The following is a 25,665-nucleotide window of genomic DNA, read 5'->3' as shown; positions in this document are numbered from 1 at the left end:
ACGGGTATAGCCGTGCCACCTTCGCTCCTCGCTCCAGTGGTTCGTACTCCTGATCCTAGTCCGGTGAGTATGGTTGTTTATTGCTTTAGCTTGTGCGACCCTCCTGCAGAAACTCATGAATTCGCTTTTCCTTTGCGCAGCCACCGTCCGCGGGTTCGAACCCGACTCCTCAAGGGCACCACTCGACGCATCCAAGTGAACCTGGCCCTTCTCCATAGTTCGGGTGGCCAGCTGGCCCTCCTCCACAGCCCGGGGGGCCAGGTGGCCCTTCTTCACACTCCGGGTGGCAAGGGTGGCAGTAGGTACCTTGGATTGGTCTCTTTTCTTATGTCTCATGGACTTAGACTTGTGTTGGATCCTGTGATGGATATTGTGATGGTTGTGTTGGATGTGGATATTGTGATGGATGTGGATGTGATATACATTGTGATCTATATCGTGTATGTGATGGATATTGTGATGGATATTGCTATGGACGAGGCATTTATGTGATATATATTGTGATTCTGGGCATGTGATGGTTGTGAATATGTGATTTGTTTGTCTGTAAAGATGGGAAGCAAAAAAGCACTGGGCAAAACCGGGCAAAACCGGCTCAGGTCCCAGATTTGCCGAGTGCTATAGTCATGGCACTCGGCAAAACTGGGCACTTTGCCGAGTGCCTCGTCCAAAGCACTCGGCAAAACTAGGAACTTTGCCGAGTGCCTCGTCCATAGCACTCGGCAAAACTGGGCACTTTGCCGAGTGCCGACGCTGTGGCACTCGGCAAAGAATTTTTTGGAAAAAAATAAAAAAATATTTTGCCGAGTGCCCGACACGTCACCACTCGGCAAAGGGGACGTCAGACGGGCGGTCTCCGTTAGGTCAACTTTTCTTTGCCGAGTGCTGACGTGGCACTCGGCAAAGGCTTTGCCGAGTGCCCGATATATTGCACTCGGCAAAGAACCCTTTGCCGACAAAAGCTATGCCGGCGGGTTTTTGCCGAGTGTAACACTCGGCAAACTCTTTGCCGAGTGCAAACTTGGGTTTGCCGAGTGTTTAGGGCACTCGGCAAAGAACCCGTGTCCAGTAGTGAGAGAGGCCAAGAGATAACTAGTTTTTTTTCCAAGGTATCGGGTTGTTGCCACAACCCCCAAGTCCATGTTGGAGCATCGAAGAGTTACCAAGACTCAGTTAATTTAATTTCCTCCACTTCACTCTTGAATACCCTTTCCTCTCTATAATGGTGGGTTTCAAACCATGTACACCGTTTGCAGCCTCCTCAATAAGAACTCCATCGAGAAATGTCACCAAGTCCTTCTTCGGGCCATCTAGTTGATGGCAATCACCAAGTCCTTCATCAAGCTATCTAGGTGATGGCAATCACCACGAGTACATGTTTTCATCTTCAAGCCAAAAAAATCTAAGCAAGAACACCAGTAGCACTGAAGGCTAACTCTCAATTCTCACTTCTTGGCTTGGATGGCTCTCCAAGTGTTGGCAAGAATGGGGTGGAAGAGCCATTGTAAAAAACTTGCAGATGAAGACACCACCAGATGATCTGCCAGCCACCATTGTCGGCGCAGGATCATATATGGTGTTGCCGATCTGTTTGTGAGGGTCTGCGGCCAAGAAGAAGAGACGGCGGACCACGTGATCATGGGGTGCCCATCTGCGAGGGAATTCTGGGGAAAATTGGCTTTCATTTGCCATTAGACACCGCTAGCACAGCTAGTGAACTCCACAACATCCAATGTCCTGCAACCATCCCTGAAAAACACTTCAGCACATTCATTGCGCTATGCTATTGACAGCTCTGGAAGCGTAGGAATGGGGTTGTCTTCAGGTCAGAGAGGGTGAGCCTCCGTCAGGTGATGACAGCATGTCTGGTTGATGTGAAACTCTGGAAGCTACGGCTTCCAAAGAAGGACAGGGACCTCGCTGAGGTTTGGCCTGGTGTTTTCAGAGCTACTATGTAATACACAGTTAAATCAATTACGACCAAAATGATGTAATTCCTAAACAATGTTTGCCTCCGGGCACGATCAATCAATACACACATTCAGGTGGGGAACCTGTCCTCCCCCAGTGAACTTAAAAAAAACATAATAACATGCAGATACTCTAATGACAAGTTTAAATTTAACATATTCCATATATGTTCATCTCACGACATAGATGATTCATCGTTTGTTGCAATAAATAGAATCGTTTTATATGACAGTATTCAAAGAATTTGTTAATCTACATGCTTCTTATATATAAAATGCTCATTGGTTAAAATGCTCATTGGTGATGACCCTTACATTTTTTTTCTCTTCTCGTTGATTTGGCCACCTGAGCAGGCCGTGGGTGTACAGTGAAGTTGTGAATGTCTGTGCTTGATCTCAACTTGCCGCAGCTCGTATATTTCAATGCCTGCATCAGTGGGAGATCTTTTCTTGTGGGAATTTGTAGAGAAGAAAAGCACACCGAACAAGAAGATGGAGTTGGTGGTTGGTGCTTCAGAAGCAACCATGAAATCTCTCTTGGGCAAGCTTGGTGGCCTTCTCGCCCAGGAGTATTCTCTGATCAGGGGGGTTCGTGGTGACATCCAGTACATCAATGACGAGCTTGCCAGCATGCAGGCCTTCCTCCGCGACCTGAGCTCTGCCCCCGAAGGGCAAGACAACAGGATGAAGGACTGGATGAAGCAGATACGTGACATGGCCTACGACTGCGAGGACTGCATAGATGACTTTGCCCACCGCCTCCCCAATGAGCCCGTCAGTGATTTCACATGCTCATGGATAGTCATTGGAATCTACGAGCTCTGGACATGGTGGCCTCGCCGTGAAATTGCTTCCAAAATTGTTGACCTCAAGGTCCGGGAGCAACAGATTGCTGAACGCCGCAGCAGATATGGAGTGAACAACCCAGGACACGGCACTAGCAATAGACCTGGTGTTCGTGCAGCTACATATGACATTGCTGAACATCAGGTCGCGGCCCGTCAGCTCATTGGTATGAAGGAGCCTGTGGGGGTCGCTACTGACATGGATAAACTTGAGAAGTGGCTAACCAAAATTGATCCTAATGAGAGAGCTGTTTTGTCCATATAGTGGGATTTGGGGGTGTGGGGAAGACCACCATTGCCACAGCATTGTACCGGAAAGTCAGGAATGAGTTCGAGTGTCGGGCATCAGTCACTGTGTCCCAGAACTATGACCAAGACGCAGTCATGAGGAGCATTCTGAATCAAGTAATGCCTCAAGACAGAGATCAAAAGCAGCAAGGCAGTGAGCCAGGAACCCCTGAGGACAAGAAACTGGTGGCACAGATTAGAAAGAAATTTAGTCAAGTTGTGCCATTAATCCAAATTCACAGGCAGCAAGGCAATAATGGGAGCTCTGACGTAAAGCCGATCAAGATTGAGACAATGGACCATGATCAACTTGTCAACGAACTGAAAAAGCAACTGGCTGAGAAGAGGTACCCTTCAATCATTTATTTGCTTCTTTATCAATAAACTACCTGATTTTTCTCACTCTTGTGATCTATCCAGATTACGTGTATCCATACAACAACTCTGTTTCAATTTCATATTTTCAAGTTTCTGGGCACCCTATCTATGTTGTTTCTGCTCACCACTTCAGTTAGTGAAGCATGACCGTAATAGCGGTCACTGAGTTAGCGATGTGCATATTTATTCTGCTCCCTTTTTTCTTCCATTATGTGTATTTCAATGCTTTAGACCAATTTGGCACCACCTGCTAGTTGATGTTGTTGATTGTCTAATACATTTATTTCATAACAATAATCTAATATGTTAGCATGTTTAATTCTTCCTCCATTCCAAATTATAAGATGTTTGGCTTTTTTTTATTCAAAGATTTTTCTATCCACTTAGATATATACTATGTCTAAATACATAGTAATTTGTAATAGAGGGAGTACCTGTTATAACTGTGTCGGCTGCCTGCTCCTGGGTCCGGGACTTTCCACCTCTTAATTCTCTAGTTTAGCCTTTGTCTAATATCTGCAACTGAACCCTTCTTCAAATATTAATGAATATACTGGCTTGTTTATGCTCTAATATAGTATCAAGAGACTCTTGAGATCCTGTGATCTCCTTCCGCACCCTCCTCTTTTGTCTTCCCTCCATGTCTCCTGAGCCGCCGCCTCCATCTGCCATGGCCATTGCTGCTGAGCAAGCTGAGCGCAAACACGCAGCTGCGACCGAACACGTGGCTGCCGCCGCCATGGCCAAGGAGCAGGCTGCATTGGAGAGGGCCTCTGCAGCTGCTACCACGGCAGCCACCGCCGCTATGGAGCACATTCGTGCAGCTCTCGCCATCCTGGATGACAAGCGTACTGTTGTCGTGGACCTCAAACACGAGGCTGCCGCAGCTAGGACTGCACCACCCCACTGCACCTTGAGGGCGATGGCTCCAACATCAGCGACGACGACACTCATCCTGATTATGAAGCTGCCATCATCGCCAACCTCCACGCTCAAGCTGCGGCTGTCCAGAACATCCACTCCCTTGTGCCAGTGGTCCTCGATCCCCTATCCTCCGACTACAATAGATGGCACGACTTGGTGCTGCTCAGTCTCGAGCAGTACACCCTTGTCCACCATGTCCTCTTCGATGTGCCTCGCCTCGGCTTCCTTCATGGCACCGGATGGACTGTGTCGTGCTGTCCAGGTTATTCAGCACCATCACTATACATCTCTAGGACACCATTCGTGTCCGCGGAGGCACGGCGCGTGACACTTGGATTGTGAAAATATATGCAGGAAGAGGTACCTCCTAAGGGTCCTCGGTGTTTCATTATATAGGAGTACAAGAGTACAACACAATTACAACAGGGAGTTGTTATGGTAACCAACTCCAACTATAAACATGGAATAGTCACGTGATCAACTATTCCTAAATATATCAACTCCTAAATATAGCATATTCTAACATCCTCCCGCAATCTCAGCCATTGGCAAGGTTGAGATTGAACTTAAACTCTCTCAATTTGGATGCCGAGATAGGTTTAGTAAAACCGTCTGCCACTTGATCACCTGTGCTGACAAATCTGATATCCAGTAACTTCTGTGCCACCCTTTCACGAACAAAGTGAAAATCGATCTCAATATGTTTCGTCCTGGCATGAAAAACTGGATTTGCCGACAAATATTTTGCACCAACATTATCACACCATAACCGAGCAACAGGAGAATGAGGAACTCCAAGCTCAGTCAGTAGCCTTTGTATCCACATCATTTCAGCTGTCGCATTAGCCAATGCTTTGTACTCGGCCTCAGTGCTAGAGCGAGACACCGTAGGCTGTTTTCGAGCACTCCAAGAAACAAGATTAGGTCCAAAGAATACTGCAAATCCTCCCATGGACCGCCTATCATCAACACATCCTGCCCAATCAGCATCAGAGAAGGCGCTGACAAGAGTAGAGTTTGACTTCCTCATTTGCAATCCTGTAGACAGAGTGCCTTTTACATACCGCAAAATTCTTTTAACAGCACTCCAGTGTGTCGTGGTTGGAGAATGAAGAAATTGACACACCTTATTAACGGCAAAGGAAATATCAGGCCGGGTGAGAGTTAAATATTGAAGTGCCCCAACCACACTTCTATAATTTGTGCAATCATCGTCACCAAGACGATCTCCAGCAGCAAGACGGAGCTTCTCGGTGACAGAGATGGGAGTATCAACCGGTTTACAGTTCCACATATTGGCACGCTTGACCACATCCGTAGCATAACGCTGCTGTGTCAACACCAGACCATCAGAAACACGGTTCACTTCAATGCCAAGGAAAAAATGAAGATCACCGAGATCCTTTAGAGCAAAGTCGGTCTCAAGGGCAGTGACCAACGCCTTTGAAGCAGCCAAGGATGAGCTGGCAACAATGATGTCGTCAACATAGACTAAGACAAAGATAGTGACCTGTCCATTCCGATAGAAGAATAGTGATGTGTCCCCTTTTGATGGTGTGAATCCCAGCTGAATGAGTTTGCCACAGAGACGTGCATACCAAGCCCGAGGGGCCTGCTTAAGGCCATACAAGGCCTTATCCAATTTGCAGACAAAATTAGGACACCGTTTGTCTTCATATCCCGGAGGCTGACGCATATAAACCTCTTCTTCCAGCACACCATGAAGAAAAGCATTCTGAACATCGAGCTGCCGCAATGACCACCCTTTTGAGACTGCAACTGCCAAAACAAGACGAACTGTGGCCGCCTTCACTACCGGACTGAAGGTATCCTCATAATCAATACCATACTGCTGTTTGTATCCCTTAGCAACAAGTCGTGCCTTATAGCGATCCACAGAACCATCAGCCTTACGCTTTATCTTGTAGACCCATTTGCAACCGATGACATTTTTGTGCTTGGGAGCAGGAACCAAATGCCAAGTTCGGTTTTTCATCAAGGCGTCATATTCCTTGTCCATGGCCGTGACCCAATGATCATCACGAAGAGCGGCCTTCACAGTTGTCGGTTCGTCAGGTTCAACAGTGCTAGTTAGCCCCCAACGGACCGTGCCATCCGTGTACTGCTTGGGCTTTGTAATTCCTCTTTGAAGTCGAGTGCCATGATGATGTGTTGACGGGGGCGCAGGATGCACCACAGGATCTGCAGGCGCACCGGAACCAGCGACGTGATCCTGAACGCCAGCCTGCTCCTGAATCGGCAGCAAGGGGAGCACGGGATCCACTGTAGCACCTGGCGAAGGCGGCGGAGAGCCAGATGCAGCTGGAGTCGATGTAGAGGATCCCGGGCTCGCAGCCAGGAACAAGCCCGACACGTCAGTCGGAGTGACCGGATCGAATGGCGGAGACTCCGAGCCAGATTTCGGAGCAGAACCAGGCGCTGCTGTCTCCAATCCCGAAGAGGATTGCCCGCCGGTCCCGTACGAGGTACGGACGTATCATCTCCGTGTGCCACACCAGCGTTGTCGTGACGCGGTACGCCGGACGGCTGCATGAAATAATGCCCGGGACGCGTCGTTTCTTCACCAAATTGCTCCAAATTTTGCCCTGCATCAGCCACAGTACTAGGGACACTAGAAACAGCATTAGTAGGACAATTAATCAGATGGTGATCATGCATATTTGCACTCCCAAATTCAAGTGATGGATCTGGATTCTTAAGAATATCCGGCAAAAGGTCAAGTTCGGCACGGAGACGTGCTCCAGCATTGGAATGAAGCTCAGAGAAAGGATAGATGGTCTCGTCAAAAACCACATCACGTGAAACATAGATACGACCGGTAGATGGCTCAAGACATTTGAAACCTTTGTGAAGATTGCTATATCCGAGGAAGACACAACGTTTTGACCGGAACTGGAGTTTCTTGGTGTTGTATGGCCGGAGATTAGGCCAAACAGCACACCCAAAGGTCCTAAAGAAGGAATAGTCCGGTACCATGTGAAAATATATGCAGGAAGAGGTACCTCCTAAGGGTCCTCGGTGTTTCATTATATAGGAGTACAAGAGTACAACACAATTACAACAGGGAGTTGTTATGGTAACCAACTCCAACTATAAACATGGAATAGTCACGTGATCAACTATTCCTAAATATATCAACTCCTAAATATAGCATATTCTAACATGGATCAGTATCGAGCAACAGTTCTTGGGAAACCACGAGACTTTTGCGCTCTCCACCAAGATGCTGAATTCCATGCATTCATCCAGAATGATTTGCCCATCGATGACTGCTGTCACAAGATGAAAGGCATGGCTGATGCTCTTGGTGACCTCAGCGAGGTCATCCATGACTGAACCGTCATCCTTAATCTCCTTCATGGACTCAACGCCACATATGACCACATGGAGGCCCTTCTAAAGCACACCTGTCCATTCCCGAATTTCAGCGAGGTTCGCAATGACCTCACTCTCGAGGAGCTCACTCTGGACCCCCCTCAGCCATTGACAGCTCTCCTTACTACGTAGCAGAAGGTAACCACCACCAACATCTCCCAGGTGCCACCTCCTCCACGCCTTGCGCTCCAACAACGCTTTTGCCACCGGCCCCAACCACAATAATGTCTGTGCTAGTCTGGCGGCACCAATGGCAACAGGCGTCAACGATGTGGGAATGGATGTAAGGGTAGTGACAACAGCAAAGGTGGCTCTCATCAGCCCTCCTTCAGAACTCCTTGGGTGGGCTCCTTCACTGTGGGGCCCACTAGCGGCCAGCAGCAGCTCTGCGGTCCTCCTCTAGCGCCTCAGGATGGGCGCTTTGGGTACCGTGCTTCTTAGCAGGCTTTCATGGTACGCGCCAAACCCCTAATCCCCTATGGTGTCTCTCTGTCCCTGGGATTTCATCCCATGATGCCTGTAACCATCACGCCTATAGCAGCAGGTAAAATAGGCGCACCCCCCAGTCTCCCTAGACAGGCTCCTAGGGTCAACACCCTATACTGCCCAACTCCTTGAGCACCATGAACCTGACCTCTCCTGCCATCACCAACTAGATCATGGACTCTAGCGCCTCCATCCACATGACGCCCGATGCCGGTAACATCTCTTTTTTTCGACCACCTCATTCCACTTGTCCTTCATCCATCGTTGTTGGAAATGGTCCCAAAAGGAATACTAGGGATAAAAGAGTACTAGTTGCCATTCCACTGCCTTCATTCTTGATGGTTGTGCCTCAAGTGTTGCCATCAATAATGGAAATGTCACTACCCAAACCATCTGCATCTGCACCTACCACATCAAGTCCTCCCACACACACTCTTCCTCTCATCTGATGACTGGTGATAGGGGCAAAGGTTCAACGATGACAATTGACCTCCCACAACAAAGTGATCCAGGGCAACCACTGGTAGGATTGCGGGGGTTGCGGTCCAGCTGACAATCCAACACATATAGCAAAACAGGGAGGAGTGCATGTTGTGGCTAAGGAGAGAGGAGTGAAACTTCCCTTTACTAGGCTTTTGTCCTTAGGCTTATATAGTTGGGAATACATTTATCTATGTGGACTTTGTTGGGCAAAAAAAGATTAAAATGGACAAGATTAAATGAACGGTATGGGTTTTTACCATGTCCTGGCGGTAGAAGCATTTTTTGCTAATTTTGGTGGAAATTCATAAACCTAGTTGCTGCCACTATGCTTCCCACACTCCCACTTTGTAGTGACCCATGCCCTCTAGTCACTCAAATCCTTACTTGATGGGCTGAAGGGCATATAGACCTACTCAATTGCTTTCTTGGCAGGCACCATCGGCATCCAAGAGCAACTAGCTAAGCACACAACAATACTAGTTGTGTGAACTGACCCGTGCAATATAGAAACCGAGAGAAAAAGCAATTAGTATGTGTACAAATGGATGACAGATTTTATTGCTGCTTACTTCAACCCTAGTTTGGATGAGCATCCATCTAATCTAGATGGCATCCATTTGATTTATTTTATGACAAGGTATATGTCATTCACAATCCAAAAAAACTCTAGAAATGTATCTCGGTGGCACCACCTCAACTTCTTATAAGTGTCGTCAAAATTGGTGGTTCACAATATTGGAGGCATAGTGGATACTAGGGCCTCTGTAGTGGTGGCTCGTTCTTGATGTCATGGAGTACTGTCGTGGCCTAGCATGGGCACAATAGAGACCAAACTATGAAGGAATACAAGAGAGGAAACAGAAGATAAACCAAGCTTGCCTACTAGGATCATTAATATGGCACCATATAGGATAAAATTGCCCTCAAAACCCCATAGGCTGGAAAAATAAATAATTTAATAGGTGTGTCAATCTTCGGTTTTGTAGTTCGAGAAGGTAAGTTGGACTCATGTTCTAATCAAAGGAGGTGAAATGGATATCTTCTAGACTTGGTGGGGCTAAGAAAGTGAATGAAAATTAGAAGATAAAAAATGAAAGATGCATCAGGGACTAGATTGCTCAGCTGTATTACAAAAAGGTATTGGACCCATAAGGATTTTGATTGTGGAAATCGGACTTCGGACTTCAGTAATTCAAAATGGGGTTCGAACTACAATTTGATTCAAATTCAATCTAGGAATTAATAAAATACAACAAATTACAGCCCCATATTTGGCACAACTACATGTCTGACTTTCACATCATATCTGAAGTTGGTGTGACAAAATCAAATACTTTAACACTTTATTTTATTTGTCCAGTATAGAAAGAAAACACTTCAACCAAACACATTTCAACCAAACAACTCAGGTGTTTCCATAACATGAGCTCTATAGATTTTTGGACCAAAAAATACCCAGTTCCCAGAAATCCAAAGCTGGAGCTTTGACAAACAAGGCTGAAATCCAAATTGCAATAGGATTTTTTTTCATGTTTTTGAATTATAAAGTTTCAGAATTTGGGTTGTTTAATCCCAATTCAATTACATAAACATTGATTTTGTTACAAATTTGAAAAGGTTCAAACCGTCATTCTTTTTTATCAGGATGTAAAACACATGGAAGGAGCATCACTGAAAAAATATTTTCCTAATGCCATAACCAATAAGTGTGCCTATTTTCCTCATATGTGTTTTGTCTTTTATTTCTTCTCAGGTATCTCCTCTTAATTGATGACATATGGTCTGCAAAGACATGGGAGAGCATTAGAATTTGTTTGCCAGCAGAGAATAGCAGAGGCAGTAGAATAATAGTGACTTCAAGGTTTCAAGCTGTTGGTGCTACGTGCTCCCCAAATGATAAAATTGACCTTCTGCATACAGTTGATTTTCTCACTGGTGATGAGTCCAAGAGATTATTCGTTCAAGGTATTTCTGAATCCAAAAGCAGCAAAAATAATGAGATAGTTCAGAACCATGTCCCTGAAGAGATTTGGAAAATATGTGGGGGCTTGCCTTTGGCCATAGTCACCATGGCTGGCCTAGCTGCCTGCAACCCAAGCAAACACAGTGATGATTGGCAAAAAGTCTGCAAATCATTATTTCCAGAACCTGTAACTTCTCTTACTTTAGATGGGGTTACAAGGATACTTGACTGTTGCTACAATGATTTGCCTGCAGATCTCAAGACCTGTTCATTGTACTTGAGCATATTTCCAAAGGGTTGGAAAATTAGCAGGAAACGTTTGACCCGGCGATTGATAGCTGAAGGTTTTGTTAGTGAGAAGCAAGGGTTGACAGAGGAGGAAGTTGCAGAGACATATTTTAATCAGCTCACAAGAAGAAAGATAATACGTCCTGTGGAGCACAGCAGCAATGGGAAAGTAAAAAACTTTCAAGTTCATGACATGGTCCTTGGTGAATATATCGTGTCCAGGTCAAGCGAAGAGAACTTTATTACTGTAGTAGGTGGCCACTGGATGATGCCAGCACCTAGCAAAAAAGTCCGTCGACTTTCAATGCAGAGCAGTGGTTCCAAGTATGGAAATTCAACAAAAGGTATGAACTTGTCTCAGGTTCGATCACTGACCATTTTTGGGAGCCTGAACCAACTGCCACTCCATTCATTCAATAATGCAATAATACAAGTGCTCGATCTTGAGGGCTGGAAGGGGTTGAAAGAGAAACATCTGAAGGACATATGTAACATGCTTGTCCTGAAGTATTTGGGCCTCCGACGGACAGAGATTGCCAAAATTCCCTCAAAGATTGAGAAGCTTGAGTATTTGGAAACTCTTGACATAACACTACTAGAAAACAGACCTTTCATCCCGCCTCTATTTTTGCCTTTAGTCCCGGTATTTTTGTGTTCGGGACTAAAGGGACTATTAGTCCCGGTTGTATCCTCAAACAAGGATACAAAGTTCCTGCCCCAAGTGTGTGGCGACGGTAGGCAACAATTAGTCCCGGTTATAGCCCAGAGCCGGGACTAAAGGTTATCCTTTAGTCCCGGCTAGACCTTCCAACCGGGAATAAATCTTTACTCCCGGCTTGAGGCTCCAGCCGGGACTAAAGGATGACATTTAGTCCCGGCTCTGGGCTATAACCGGGATAAAATCTTTCTTGATAAAATAATATAGTCGCGCTGGACAAAAAAATGGGGCAGCCAAGCATTGAACCCACGACCTCATAGCCAAGGTCCAAACCGCAGCGCACTAGCTAGCCATCTGAACTAAGTCACTTTCTCGACAAGAAAGCACCCAAACATTTATTTAATAAGAGAAAAAACCCTTTAATTGATTATATTATTTTGTTAACTATACTTTGAATTTTCTGGTCCATGTGCTTTCTAGTGCCTGATTGATCTCATAATTTTTATCAGGGTTTCAAATGCCCAGTGTGAAGCCACCACCAAGTTCGAGATTTTTCTGAATTGGTTTGGTAATTTTTTCACTTTAATTGAATTTCCACGCGACTTCACCGATTAATTATACGTTGAACTGAGTCCACCCCCGAAAAGATCCGGAATGGTGCCAAACTTTGCCAAATGGTCTCTTGTGCCCTGGAAACAAATATTTGTGGAGGTTGATGCAAAATTATATTGTTTTGAATATGTAATTCGCCGTATTTCGTCTCACGCGGCACAAAGAAAAATGTAATAATAAAAATAATTATCAGAAAAACCTAAGATCTTGTGTGGGGCCATATTTTGGGTGTAAATGACTGCCAAAAAAATTTCAAGCCATTTCGACATAGGAGGAGTCAACGTGCTTCATAGAGGTATATAGAACCTTTCGTCGAACCCTATCTATACACCTAGGTTCTCTGGGACTCTGAAGTCTATTTGCTTTCCAGTGTCGGATTGGTCTCAAACTTTTTCTCAAGACTACAAATGCCCTGTGTGTAGCCACCACCAAGTTTGAGATTTTTCTGAGGTGGTTTGGTACTTTTTTAACTTTAATTGAATTTCCGCCCGAACTCACCGATTAATTATACAATGATTAATGAAAAACATAAAGATTTACGTTACAATTACGTGAAAACTAATTTCCTGTCGAAAACCAATAAATTTAATAATTTCAATTAAAGTCTACATTTTTGCATTAACGAAAATAGTGAGTATTAGTTGCATTATGTTCAACATTTATAATAAAAAACACAATAGTTTAGGTCACATTTTTTTGTGTGCAGTAAATGAAAATAAAGTTTATTACTTTTCTAAAAAAATTATGCCTAGTATTGAATTTACTGCGCAAATAATAAGACTTAAACATTTAAATACTAAACATATATAAAATAAACTGATCTGCTTAAAAGTTGGGGGAAAATGAAAATGTAGCCCACCTTTAGTCCCGGCTCCTGCTACCAGCTGGGACTAAAGGTGGGCTGCATTTGGCGGCTCGCCAAAAAATCCTTTAGTCCCGGCTCCTTCCAACAGCCGGGACTAAAGGTCCCCCCTTTAGTCCCGGCTGGTGGCAGGAGCCGGGACTAAAGGTGCTTTAGTTCCGGGCGATGGATGGAGCCGGAACTAAAGGTCCCTCTCCTATATACCGCCGCCTCCCTTCTCTCTTCCTCCTCATCGGTCGTCTTCGTCTTCAGCGCGTCCCCAGAGCTCTGCCGCCGCCGATTTGCCTCCCCGGCCACCCTCGACGCCGCCTTCCTCACCGAAGGGCACCCCGAGGCTCGCCCACCTCGCCGGAGTAGCCCCGACGCCGCGCCCCTCACCGAGGAGCCCCCGCCCGCCCCCGACGCCGCGCGAGCGCCACGCCGCCGCCGATTTCGCCTTCTCGGCCACCCCCGACGCCGCGCCTTCTTCCTCACCGGAGGGCATCCCGACGCCCACCCACACCTCGCTGGAGTAGCCCCGACGACGCCGCGCCCGGCCAGGAGCCCCCGTGTCTCGATCCAGCGCCGCTGTCCACCACCGCCCGTCGCCAACACTCCATTAATTCTAAACCGTCGGTATATATATATTATATTTATTATATTTATGAATTATATTGACAAAATGTGTATTAATGTATATATGTATGAAATTATATATGTATGAAATGTGTATATATATATATCAATTAATGTATATATGTATGAAATTATGTATGTATGAAATCCCCGGCCACCGACGCAGGCCGGCCGCCCCGCGCAGGCACCACCGCCCCGAAATGTGTATGAAATGTCTATGAAACCCTAATTGCATAATTATTGTTTTATAATTGTTTAGGCTCTCTATGGCCGACCCGAGAGACGATGACCTGGAGGCGGAAATGATGGATATTATCAACGCCGGCACTGAACATTGTGCCGATGTTGATAATGACCAGCAGGAAGACGACGGGAGTCAATACTTGAATCTCGATCATATTGTTGAGGAAGTTGTTCATGAAGATAATTCCGGCGAGGTATATATTTCTCAATATCTAGCTCTCATTTATTTATTATGCATACATGTAGCCCACTGGATCGACCTTCGTTTTATAATACTTTTTGTGTTTCTATGCGTACATAGCCGTCTGGATCGACGATGACGACGGGGAACACAAAGAATGTTCGAGGGGCCAAAAAGCCGTTGGAAGGCCGCTACATCATCTCAGAATTCAACATGGCTACAGGCGAACTACTAGGACAATATGCACAGAAATTCGTGAACCACTGTGGGTACCTTGTAAGGGACAAGCTCCCGATCAATGCCCGTGAATGGAAAAAAATAACAATGCTCCTCATATTAGTTATGTCTCTGATAAGGACAAGGAGCTGATTTGGCAAGATGTTCTTGCACATTTCACGCTCCAAACAGATGATTATCATGAAGACATCACCCATAAAAGGTTGACGGAGCGAGTTAGGCACGGGACAATGAAGAAGATGGCCACCCAATTCCAATCTTGGAAGAAGCAGCTGTACAAATCATACGTCAAGAAGAACAAGACTCCAAATTGGAACGATAAGGGCCCAATCGCGAAGGCAAGGCCCTACTGGGAGGAATTTGTACAGTACAAGACATCAGAAGAGGGTGCGGAACGGGCGAGAAGGAACCAAGAGAATTCTAGACAAAAGCAATACCACCATAACATGGGATCAGGTGGCTACGTGACTTCCGTTCCCAAGTGGCAAAAAATGGAAGCAGACCTTATTGCCAAGGGGGTCATACCTGAATCAGCACCGTGGCCTGAACGCACAAAGCGTTGGTTTTTAGGTCATGGGGGAGGATTGGACCCAGTCACCGGGAAGCTCGTCCATGGCACAAAACTTGAAAGAGCAACAGAAAGGTTGATTCAAATTCTAAAAGCTAGAGATAGTGGACTATTCTGGCCCAACAGAGAGAAATATGAACTGACATATTCCATCGGGACTGCTGAGCATTGTGGACGAACTAGAGGCAAAGGGGCCATTCCGTGGGTGCAAGGTTTCCCTGAATGGATCGATTCGTACAGAAGTCGCCAGAGACGGAAGGATGAGGAGGCAGAGAGGATCCGCATCTTGCAGCAATATGTTATTGAGTCACGGGAAGCGGTGCTTGAATCACAAAGGCGAGAAAAAGAAATGCAAGCGAAAATGCAAGAGGAAGTCGCAAGGCAAGTGCAAATACAATTGAGTGCCCACGGGATTACAACAGCTCCGGGAATCAACATTAGCCCCCCCCCCGATCAGTTGAGAAGCAGTTGTGCTTCTACGGAGCTGCCTGATGCCATAAAAGATGCAGAGCTGCGCTTCCCCGTGGATGACGTCACTGAACCTTTTACATCATGTGAGCTGCACATTCCAAAAGATAATGGCACAGTGAAGGTGGCTATTGGTGTTGTAAACCCTATCGACCGTACCAAGACACCAAGAATCCATGGGGCAGTAGTACCAGCTGGATATGCTACCGTCTCGGTGGATAAAGCTATTGAAGATTTTAGCGATGTGCCTCTTGACATTCATGGAGGTGATGGGGAGAAGACCGTGGGAGAAGCAGAGAAGTCATTCATTGCATGGCGCAAGCGCTACATCAATATTCCCGGGAAGCCGTTGCCGCACAATAGGTACGGATGAAAGTGAACGAAACAATTTTTTTATTAATTTTATATTGCCTCTTAAATAACAATTGACTCATTGTCTTCTGTACGCATACAGCAGGGCCTCCCCCAACCTAAGTCCAATAGTACAATCACCAGACCAGCATAGTGCTCCGGGCGGCGATTACGATGGGGTAGAAGACACGGCTGCATCCCCACCATCTCCAAGACGGTCTCCACCGCCGCCGCCACCGCCTCCAAGGCGTTCCCCAATGCCGCCTCGAAGGTCTCCAACGCCTGTTCCCCCACCTCCTTCCATGAACCAGGGAAGACGGCTGCACACAAATAAGCCATCTGCCCGCCGGCGAAGACGACCAAGAAGGCCCCCGTGAAACCAAGGCCAATTCCACATAAATTGCCTGGTGAAATGAGTAAAGAGGAGTTAGATGATGCGGTTAAAAAAACCGTCGAAGCATTCTTCTCAGGCACAGGGAAGAGGAAGCAGTAGGAGCAGAAGCACTTCCACCTACCTCCAGCTAGACTAAGGCGGATGGTGGAAGCTGAGCAGAAAAAGAGGCGGCAAGCTCGTAAGCCCTCGCCACCATCAGACTTTGACCGCACTCTTAGCAAGATAATCAAGAAAGCTGCTAAAGCAGGAAAAACGGTTGCACAACTTGGAGAACAAGAATTGCAATCAGTCCCTCCTCTAGTTATTGCTAATGAATATGGTTCAAACATAGATATGCTGGATATGATGGAAATACCTGCTGATAAAGAAGTGGATATGGCGGAACTTGCTAACTTTTATGCTATGAGAGGTATCGACCTTGGCGATTTCCTCTTCGAAAGTGCGCCGGTAGCGGATGAATGGCAGAAATATGAGCATGGCAGGAGTCTATGGAATCCTAAGACCATCAATGAACTGGGTACACAATTGTTCAAGCTAAACACCTTGTACCTCGACGCGTGTCACCGGAAAGAGTTCTATATTTCTGTCAGAATCAAAGACGACCATTGGTTCCGTGGCAATGACGTTATATACATTGAGCTTGCTGAATTACACCAACTAGTCCACCGGAACTCTCTCGACAAGACTCTCATCAGCTGCTATTGTCTGTAAGTGATTCTTTCTACTAATTAATAATAAGTCGCTACATACGTACATGTCTGTGTTTATTATCCTCACTCTATATATATGATGCAGATTTGAGATGGGAGAGTGCAAAAAGAGAGGGTGTACTGATATTGGTTTCATTGATCCACATATCGTATTCAAAAACCCTAGACCCCAACCAACATGGAAAGCAGAAACGGAGGCCAATATCAAGATGTTCTTAGAGAAGCAACGTGACAAGAAATGTATACTCTTCCCCTACAACTTCAGGTAAGTGTTCATAATGTCGACGATCGTGTATCCATATATATATATATATATTCACTGTACCTGTTAGCTAATTAATGAGTGTTAATGGACATGGCAGTGAACACTGGATATTGATGGAACTCGATATGGAGAAAGGTCTTCTAGGCATCTGGGACTCGATGAGAAAAGAGCAAAAAGAGTTCCAAGAGATGATAGATATTATTCAGAGGTAATTGCAGTCTCACTAGCAAAACTATTCCAGTCTCTCTGCATGCAAATTAATGGTCCAAATATTTTTTATGTTATTTGGTAGTTGTTGGAAAAAGGTCTGTCAGGAACACCATATGAACGCAAAGTGCCACTGAAAGTAGTGCTATACAAAGTAAGTACTATATACCTACCTTAGTTCAATTTCCCTATGCTCGGATGATGACGAATCTTTTTTCTCGTAAAGTGGGTTCTGCTGCAGCCCCAGGGGACCAATCTATGTGGATACTATGTTTGCGAGTTCATGAGAGTGTGCTAAAAAAGAACTAGTCTAGAGAAAAAAAGGGTAAGTGTACACATATATATATATTCTTCATACATATATATATATATTCGTGATAGATACAATTTATTTATCATTATTCTTGATACATACATATATATATATATATATACTAATATACTTTTTCTTTATCTCATATCTCAAATTGAAGACTTGTTGGTTGAAGGAAAAACCCTGGACACACACCATCTCAAAGCAATCCAAGAGCCCCGACGGCGAGTTTTACTATGACCCAAATATGTGATGATGAAAGCTAAATTTTATATTGATCCAAAGAACATGTGATGATGAAATGTACAATTAATGCAAACTTTACATGTGACGATGAAATGTAATATTATGTTTTAGTTTACTTTTACTTGTGTTGCTTGCGTGCATTGATCGAGCGAAAACTTTACAGTACGCGCGCGTATACGTATATTACTTTGCAGCGAATAATGCGTATTCGAAAACCAAATTAAAACAAAAAAGAATCATCAATTGAAATAAGCAGGAAAAGAAAAAAAAGACCATTTAGTCCCGGTTGGTAATACCAACCGAGAATAAAGGGGCCAGCTCAGGCGCTGACGTGGCTACCTTTTTAGTCCCGGTTGGTATCACTAACCGGGACTAAAGGTCCACTTCTATTCCCGGCTACTAACCCTTTATTCCCGAACTCCTATTCCCGGCTGCTTAACCGGAAATAAAGGGGGTTGACAGCCGGGAATAGAATCCCTTTTTTTACTAGTGTAAGGGAGACAAATGTTGGTGAGCTTCCAAAGGCTGTGGGCCAGCTAAAACGAATCAGTAGCATACTTGGTGGAAATAAAAACCCAAGGAAGGGATTGAGGTTGCCTCAAGACAAAAGTAAGGACTCAAGGAAAAGTATTTTGCCACAGGAAAAAAGTAAGGATGGAATGAAATCACTCCGTGTATTGTCAGGGATTGAGATCATTGGGGAATCAACAGCTGTAGCAGGCCTTCATCAGTTGACAGGATTAAGGAAGTTTGCCATCTATAAGCTCAGCATAAATAAGGATGGTGACACATTCAAAGAGCTACGCTCCTCTATTGAGTACCTTGGCAGCTGTGGTTTGCAAACTCTGGCAATAAACGACGAAGGCTCTGATTTTATCAACTCCTTGGACACCATGTCTGCACCTCCAAGGTACCTCATCGCCCTTGAGCTGTCTGGAAAGTTAGAAAAGCCCCCAAAGTGGATCAATAAACTAGAAATGCTGAACAAGTTAACCCTATCGTTAACAGTTCTCCGGACTGACACTTTGGAGCTCATCTGCGCCCTGAAGTCATTGTTTTCGCTCACCTTTTCCCTGAATGCAGTGAAACTGGATGAGGACACACAGGAGATCCTCGGGAAGAACAAAGAACAGTCCGATGGGGAGATATTTTTCCCTGGTGGATTCCCAAGTCTTAAACTGCTCCTATCTTCTTTGCCCCTCTTGTGCCAAAGCTAGGTTTCAGCGACAATGCAATGCCATCACTGGAGATGATTGATATGAGGCACTACGTCATATAGTATTTGTAGGGGCGGCTCTAGAGGCTCTGTAGGGGCGGTTTGCTCAGCCACCCCTACCCAAGTGCCTCTAAAAATCATGCATTTGTAGGGGCGGTTCCCAGACCGCTCCTACAAATCGATTTGTAGAGGCGGCTGGTGTTATCAGCCGATTTGTAGGGACGGCTGTAGTACCAGCCGCCGCTATAATACCTATTTATAGGGGCGTTTTAGTCTAGAACCGCCCCTATAATACATTTTTCCGTAAAAAAAATTCAAATTTACAATTCAAATTCGACCAGAACATATATTTTTCATGCACAACTCCATCATGACTTATCTTCTTCTGCAATCGTACTGAAACTCAATGACAATACATATTTATTTATACCAGATTATAACAAATATTCCATGACAATACACAACTCCATCATGACTTATATTCCTGGCTGTTAACAGAACTATTATGAAACCTAGCACGCTGATTCGTGCTTTGATACCAAGTAGACTTAACAGAGCTGCAACAGACTCCAACCTGTAAAAAGGGATACAGCTGCAACCGACCACCACAAAATCTATTTTAAAACGAAAGTAGCTATAGATTTTAGGGCTGCATGAAACGATAAATCACTAGGCTTTAATAATTTTGACAGAAAAGGCGATGTAGGAAACTTTAATGGGTGCCCTCTCCGCCTCCCGGGTTCAACCCCAGTCGGCCCTCGCCCACTCCTTCAGCACCATGACCCTGCAACAATCACCTCAGCAAGAATGGTACTTCGACTCCAGGGCTACTTCACACGTGACTTATACCTCCAATGCTGGTACTCTTTCTCACAGTTCCTCTTCCCGGTACCCTGTTCCCTCCTCAATTATCGCCGGTAACGCATCCCTTCTCCCTGTTACCTCCACCGGCACTACCACCCTTGCTGGGTCTTTTCATCTTAATAATGTTCTTGTTTCCCCGAGGATCAAGGTCTCCGACACCAAACATGTTGTGGTAGACTGATTGGGGAACGGGATAGAAGAATAGCAGATAGATTAGCTAACTCACCCTCCCTCTGGAGACTCCGAGCTGCTTCTTAGATCTATTTCTGCTTGCCTACCATATGACTCACAGCTGCCTTTATAGACTAGGCACCTAACAGACCTCCTAGCAAATCTTATCCAAGTAACAAATCAATTCTATCTGCTAACAGATCTGAACAAACTAACAAACCGTGAACTAATCCTAGGCAGTGATGCAGCACGTCCAGGGCAAGAACCGACACACTCGCCATAACACTTCAGCCCATTCGCCATAACATTCATATTGGTGTTCCCTAAACACGGTGCAAATTATTGTGCTTGTTGTTCATTTAAACTATGAGACTGCACATAGGTATATGAAAAGTAATGTGAAAACCAATCTTCGCTCAATGCAAGTAACACAAGAGAGAACAAGACACACCGCAGCAATTGATGGTATATCTGCTCGACCTGGAGAACCATGTGAAACATCCATGCCAAGAATTAATGTTGGTATTTGAGTCACAACTGGTATCATTTGACGATGTTCCAATGCCAGTTTAGAGTTCATTCCACCAAGCTAGTCGACAGGAAAAATCGTATTAGTCAAGAAAAAACTAATAACAGGATATATGTTCAAACAAGGTGCGGCCACAAATCAGATGCTGACAAATGTATACCTTAGCATTAATTTTCAGAAGAACATTGGTGAAATATTGATCATTCATCCTATTACTGGGAGCAATGCATTGAGTGACAATACCCATTTCATGAAGATTTTTCTTCTTCCATGGCCCTTCAAAGGCATTTTAAGTTTAGCTGCATAAAGGATACATGGTAGCATAGAAACAGTAACTATATATCATATTACCATAAATATCACAATTCTTCCTCTGTGGTAAAACACAAAGGAGAAACTCTGGAGGACCGGGAAGGCTTGTTTTGACTTTTTCAAACATCTTTTCAACCCTTTCCACAGGTGAACATCTCCTAGACTGGCTGTCCTCATCCACCAAGGTGTGAGGACGTTCAATGAACTGCACAAAACAAGGGATAACTTGTATGGTCAAAGCACAGAATAACAAGAATGCTAAATATGTTCAAGCTTTCGTGGGGTATTTAGTTTTAAGGATCAACCCCAACAAGGATAGTGTGGCCCATCCTGGGGTAATCCCATCATTTTTCTTTGGATCACACCATTCCTCATGTTATGCTAATCTTTTGTTTGTGGGGGTTCCTCAAACGAAGTAAGTTCGTTAGGTTGAGAACTTGAGATGATCCATCGCCATCCCATCCCTCAAACCATGCAAGAAAATAAAATACCACAAAAGACTTACAATGCCTTTGCTGCGTCCACAGTTTATCAACTCTCTTGAGATTCGGCTCATGTCACAATGAGCAGAGAAATTAACAATGGCCCAGCGCTCAATCTTGACGGGATCCAATAGCCTCTGCAATAGTGAAAAAGGTGAAGTTCAGCACAATGTTCTGAGATAAATGTGTTCTCTCACAAGTAGCTTAGTAACAACCTTATTATTGTAGTTCCACCTACCCGTGTTCGGAATGCAGTCATCACTGTTCCCCACAACTACCTGAATAGTATATCCAATCCAAACAATTAAAAAACATGACTCATATATGAAAGTGTGATAATGAAAGAAAAGGCAAAATAGGCTAACCGTTGGTGCAGAGAGAACACGAACGTCAACACGAGTAAGTTGTTTCTCAATTTCAATACCACAGGAAGATAAGATTGGATCATCATCATACATATTACTTTTTACAGCCTGCACATTTTAGCTGTAAGTACCAAGTTAAGGGGAGAAAGCAGGGAGGAGTAATAACATTGACAGAATTTAGTAACCCACATCTGTAACAACTCGCATTCTTTCTTGAGGTTTCTGTCGTGACTTTTCAACCAACATTGCCCTTTGTTGAGAAGACAGTGCCTTTGTATAACGTTGAAGTGATACCATGTGACATAACTGCAAAATAGAAATTTTAATAGCACCAACATCAAGTGCAGTCAGAAACTATGGCAACCCCTTTATCTAAAAAAGGGACCTATGATAACCAGACTACATTGTCGAATGTAGACCGAAACAAAAGCAGGGTTGCAACCTCAATTGGGAGATAATTAGGGCGTTTTGGTTTTCCCACATCAAGACATGGCAGATAAGACATCGTTAGTTCAACTTGCTTGGACTTAAAATAATCCTGAACAGTGATATCCACAGTTTGAATTTCAATGCTTCCATTTCGAACTTTCATTGGAAACCTGTGCATAATATATTACAGGATCATCAGCAAAGGAATGGAATAGTGCAGAAAGCACATCGCAAGAACAAATCCATACATCTGTCTAGAGCATGGATATCACGGCGCTGGTGTGCCAGCTTGAGGAGAACGCTTTTCACGCCAGGATCACCCAAGCCTTTGCTGTTGCCCGCTCTCATTATGATCAAGAAATTAACTTGGAGGCAATGAGCCTCGGCTTCGCGCCTGGCTACGAAAACTCCGAGCTAGATGAGATTGAGAAGACGGTGACTCCTATTGCGCAGAACCTGGCGAATAGGCTAAAAGACACGGTTCTCCCCCCGAGGAAGTAGTTAGTCGAATGAGTCTGATAAACATTTATCTATAATCCGTGGATAAGTGTCGGTACTTTTGTGTCCGAAAATAGTTTCGTAATTTTCGTTTCGTAATTTTGTTTCGTTCGTTTGATCTTACTTTCTTCCCTTTTGCAATCGAGAAAAAAGGTTTATGCGATCCGACCCTTCCGTTCGTTAAGACCATAGGACCCAAGGTGTATAAGGGGGAAATTTTGATTATGCTAGCGAGCAAAGTTACCGTAGCCATCGAGGCGTGGCTTTTTGTAGTCTTAGCAGGCATGCTCGTTTATCGGTTCCCACAAACCTTGCCGCTAACCTTAATGCGAGAAAGAGGTATGATGCAACGACTGTTTTTAAAAAAAAGGAGGTATTTATACCTTTATCAGCCCCCGAGTGAGATCCGACCCCTTGCGATCGCTGGGACCGGATGTTACTGGAGACCGAAGCGAGGGTAGCGAACTTACTCTTGTATTCGCACGTACCCCTTACTTAGGATTTTAACGATCGTTCCGCGACCGTGCATTTGGTCTCATTGCTGGCCCGGCCTTCCCCAAGCCCCCGCGCGTGGCGGGGATTCGGTCAAGGGTCGGCTTGTTTTGTGACTACCGCCCCGTCCACGGTTTCCGCAACTAGAGGGGTTGAGACGACGTCACTTGCCTCGACGGCTCGAGTGACGTGCTTGATGAGCTCGCTAACGGGGATGTTTGAACGAAATCCAATCCCTTTGCTTTGCGACAGGGTCGGCAAAGCCCCCGGGTGGCGTTCCGTTGCTCCTTGACCTGCCTTCCAACATATTCCTCCTCAATGCAGATTCTATGGGCTCGGCTAGAGGCTGGATTGAACTAGAAGGTTGAGATGACCCTATCCGCCTCAATGCGGGTTGGGCAAAGGCCACTGAGGCTCATCTGCATTTTCTCCCCTGGCTCTTGTTTGACGCGAGGCGGCCTCAGACCCTTCGCGGGCCAGCCTTCGAACCTCGGTCTCTCGATCTCGGATCGAGCGGCTTGAGCCCCCTGAGCCCCTTGGGGTTTGATAGGGGTCGGCCATGTTTCGCGTGTCACTCTGTCCTCGGCTTCCGCAACCGGAGGGGCTAAGCTAACGACACTTGCCTCGACGGCTCGAGTGTCGTGCTCAATGAGCTCGTTAACAGGCACACTCGTGTGGAATCCGGGTACATCATTCACTGACAGGGTCGGTAGAGCCCTCATGTGGCATTCCACTACTTCTTAACCCGTCTCCCGGCAGATGCCCGAGCCATTCGATAGGCTTAGGTGGCCCGTTGGCCTCTCCTCGATGGAGATTCTATGGGTTTGGCTTAAGGTTAGAATCGAATGAGAAAGGTCAAGATGTCCATGTCTGCTTCTGAGCGAGGTCGGGCAACGCCGCTAGGGCACATCTCAGTTTTTCTCCCCTAGCTCTGTTTGACGCGAGGCGGCCTCGAGCCCTTCGCGGGCTGGCCTTCGAACCTTGGTCAGTTACCGCTCATATCGAATGAGGCGGGTGCCGCTTCGTGACGCGACATGAAGCGTTGAGATGCAGCGATTGCATATGCAACGTTTGGATGTATGGGATTAATGTACGATTGAAACAAAAGCGGGGGTCGATAATGTTACCTTGGTGGCATGAGCGACGAGAAGCTCTTACCGGACATGTCCGTGCAGGGTTTGAGTCCGACGTTCGTGACGGGGCCGATGTAACCTGCACGAGCATCGCAGTTTTCCGTTTCTATCTCTCGGCGGTGATCCAAGCTGTTCGATTGACTTAGGTGACCTGACAACTTCTCCTTGAGGGAGATTCTACAGGCGGACCCCTCTGAACCCTTCTCGAGAAGGCGGATGCTAAAGCTCGAGGTGTGAGGAACTGTGAATTCGATTATGCTAGTGAACAAAAACACCGTAGCCGCCGGGGCGTAGGGTCTAGCGGTTCATCCAGTTTTACTCAAAGTTTTACACCAACACCCCGTGTCTTTGGCTTTCAACGTAAGGAGGGGTCAGGCGAAGAGGATGTCTAAACAAGTAGACACTCTCGGCAGCCCCCGAGCGATGTCCGTGCCCCTACCGTTGCTGGGGTTGGAGGCTCGGTAATGAAATTAACACGCAAAGTAAGTAAGCAGAGGTGCTTATCTTTCGGTGGCCGTTTGTTCGTCATTTTACCTGGGCCGTCTGATCGACCTAGGAGACCTGTTGGGCCCCCCTTGACGGAGGTTCCATCATCGAGTCCTTCTAGGTCCTACCTGGGGAAGTAGAGAGTCGCCTGCATGCGGGTGTGCCCTAATTCTCGTGCCCGGTGTGCGATAGTGGTGGGCCATGCCTAGGCGGCGTCCTGTTTGACCAGGCGACGTCTCATCGATTAGAGCGCATCCCGTCAGTCTAGGCGCGTCCCCTCGGATTCTCGTCAGCATCGATTTCCCATCTGCATTGAATAGGGGAAGGGAGAGGGTTTTTTGTCCCAACCTTTCGCCTTTCTTCCGCTGTTGTATCTCCTCCTTAAATAGGGGGGAGGGGGTTCTCGTCCCCATTCCTTCACCTATTCTTGAGCTGTTACCTCCTCTCCTTCTTCCTTTTCACCGAATACGTTCGTGCATCGCAGCGGTTCCTAAGTGAGAGAGGGTAATGCTGGGGAGAGAAAAACTCACAGATCCACTCGTGAATCTGGAGCGTGATGTTGAGCTAGAGGTCATCCAACATAGATGAGATGGCGCTGGCCACCTTCGCCAAGAAGGGGCCACTTCCGTCGAAGGAAGAGGCGCACTAGAGGGTGCTGAGCATCGTCGGTTTTGTCGTCGTCCGCGAGGCCTTCGTCGGGATGGAGCCATACAGAAAGCTCTTCCGGTGAATCTTCT

General features: G+C 45.8%; 2 protein-coding genes across 2 annotated transcripts; one reads left to right on the top strand and one right to left on the bottom strand.

Moving 5' to 3' along the window:
- The first annotated feature begins 2,462 nt into the window (after positions 1-2,462).
- Positions 2,463-19,230, top strand: LOC136480823 (disease resistance protein Pik-2-like). The gene is given in 5 exon segments (XM_066478268.1): positions 2,463-3,074; positions 3,077-3,450; positions 10,524-11,608; positions 18,444-19,138; positions 19,141-19,230. Coding segments are annotated over 5 exon segments (2,856 nt in total).
- A 1,315-nt stretch (positions 19,231-20,545) lies between these two features.
- Positions 20,546-24,474, bottom strand: LOC136480822 (protein argonaute 16-like). The gene is made up of 9 exons (XM_066478267.1): positions 24,437-24,474; positions 22,294-22,489; positions 22,080-22,196; positions 21,891-21,998; positions 21,741-21,803; positions 21,549-21,662; positions 21,083-21,248; positions 20,892-21,007; positions 20,546-20,791 (listed from the first exon to the last, which is right to left on the bottom strand). Exons 1-9 carry the CDS (start codon positions 24,472-24,474, stop codon positions 20,567-20,569), a joined length of 1,143 nt encoding a protein of 380 aa, XP_066334364.1. The 3' UTR covers positions 20,546-20,566.
- Between the last annotated feature and the right edge of the window lie 1,191 nt (positions 24,475-25,665).

Source organism: Miscanthus floridulus, chromosome 9 (genome assembly GCF_019320115.1).
Source record: "Miscanthus floridulus cultivar M001 chromosome 9, ASM1932011v1, whole genome shotgun sequence".
Classification (NCBI taxonomy): domain Eukaryota; kingdom Viridiplantae; phylum Streptophyta; class Magnoliopsida; order Poales; family Poaceae; genus Miscanthus; species Miscanthus floridulus.
Note: the sequence above shows the minus strand (reverse complement) of the source record. Positions and strands in the feature narration are given on the sequence as shown.

What these genes read in the sequence shown, in the direction of transcription:
- LOC136480822 (XM_066478267.1), bottom strand. Translation starts at nt 24,474, where the DNA reads ATGTCCGGTAAGAGCTTCTCGTCGCTCATGCCACCAAG. An exon ending in TCGTCGCTCATGCCACCAAG is followed by an intron (nt 22,490 to 24,436) that starts GTAACATTATCG and finishes TATTATGCACAG; the next exon opens with GTTTCCAATGAAAGTTCGAA. An exon ending in TTCGGTCTACATTCGACAAT is followed by an intron (nt 22,197 to 22,293) that starts GTAGTCTGGTTA and finishes TCTATTTTGCAG; the next exon opens with TTATGTCACATGGTATCACT.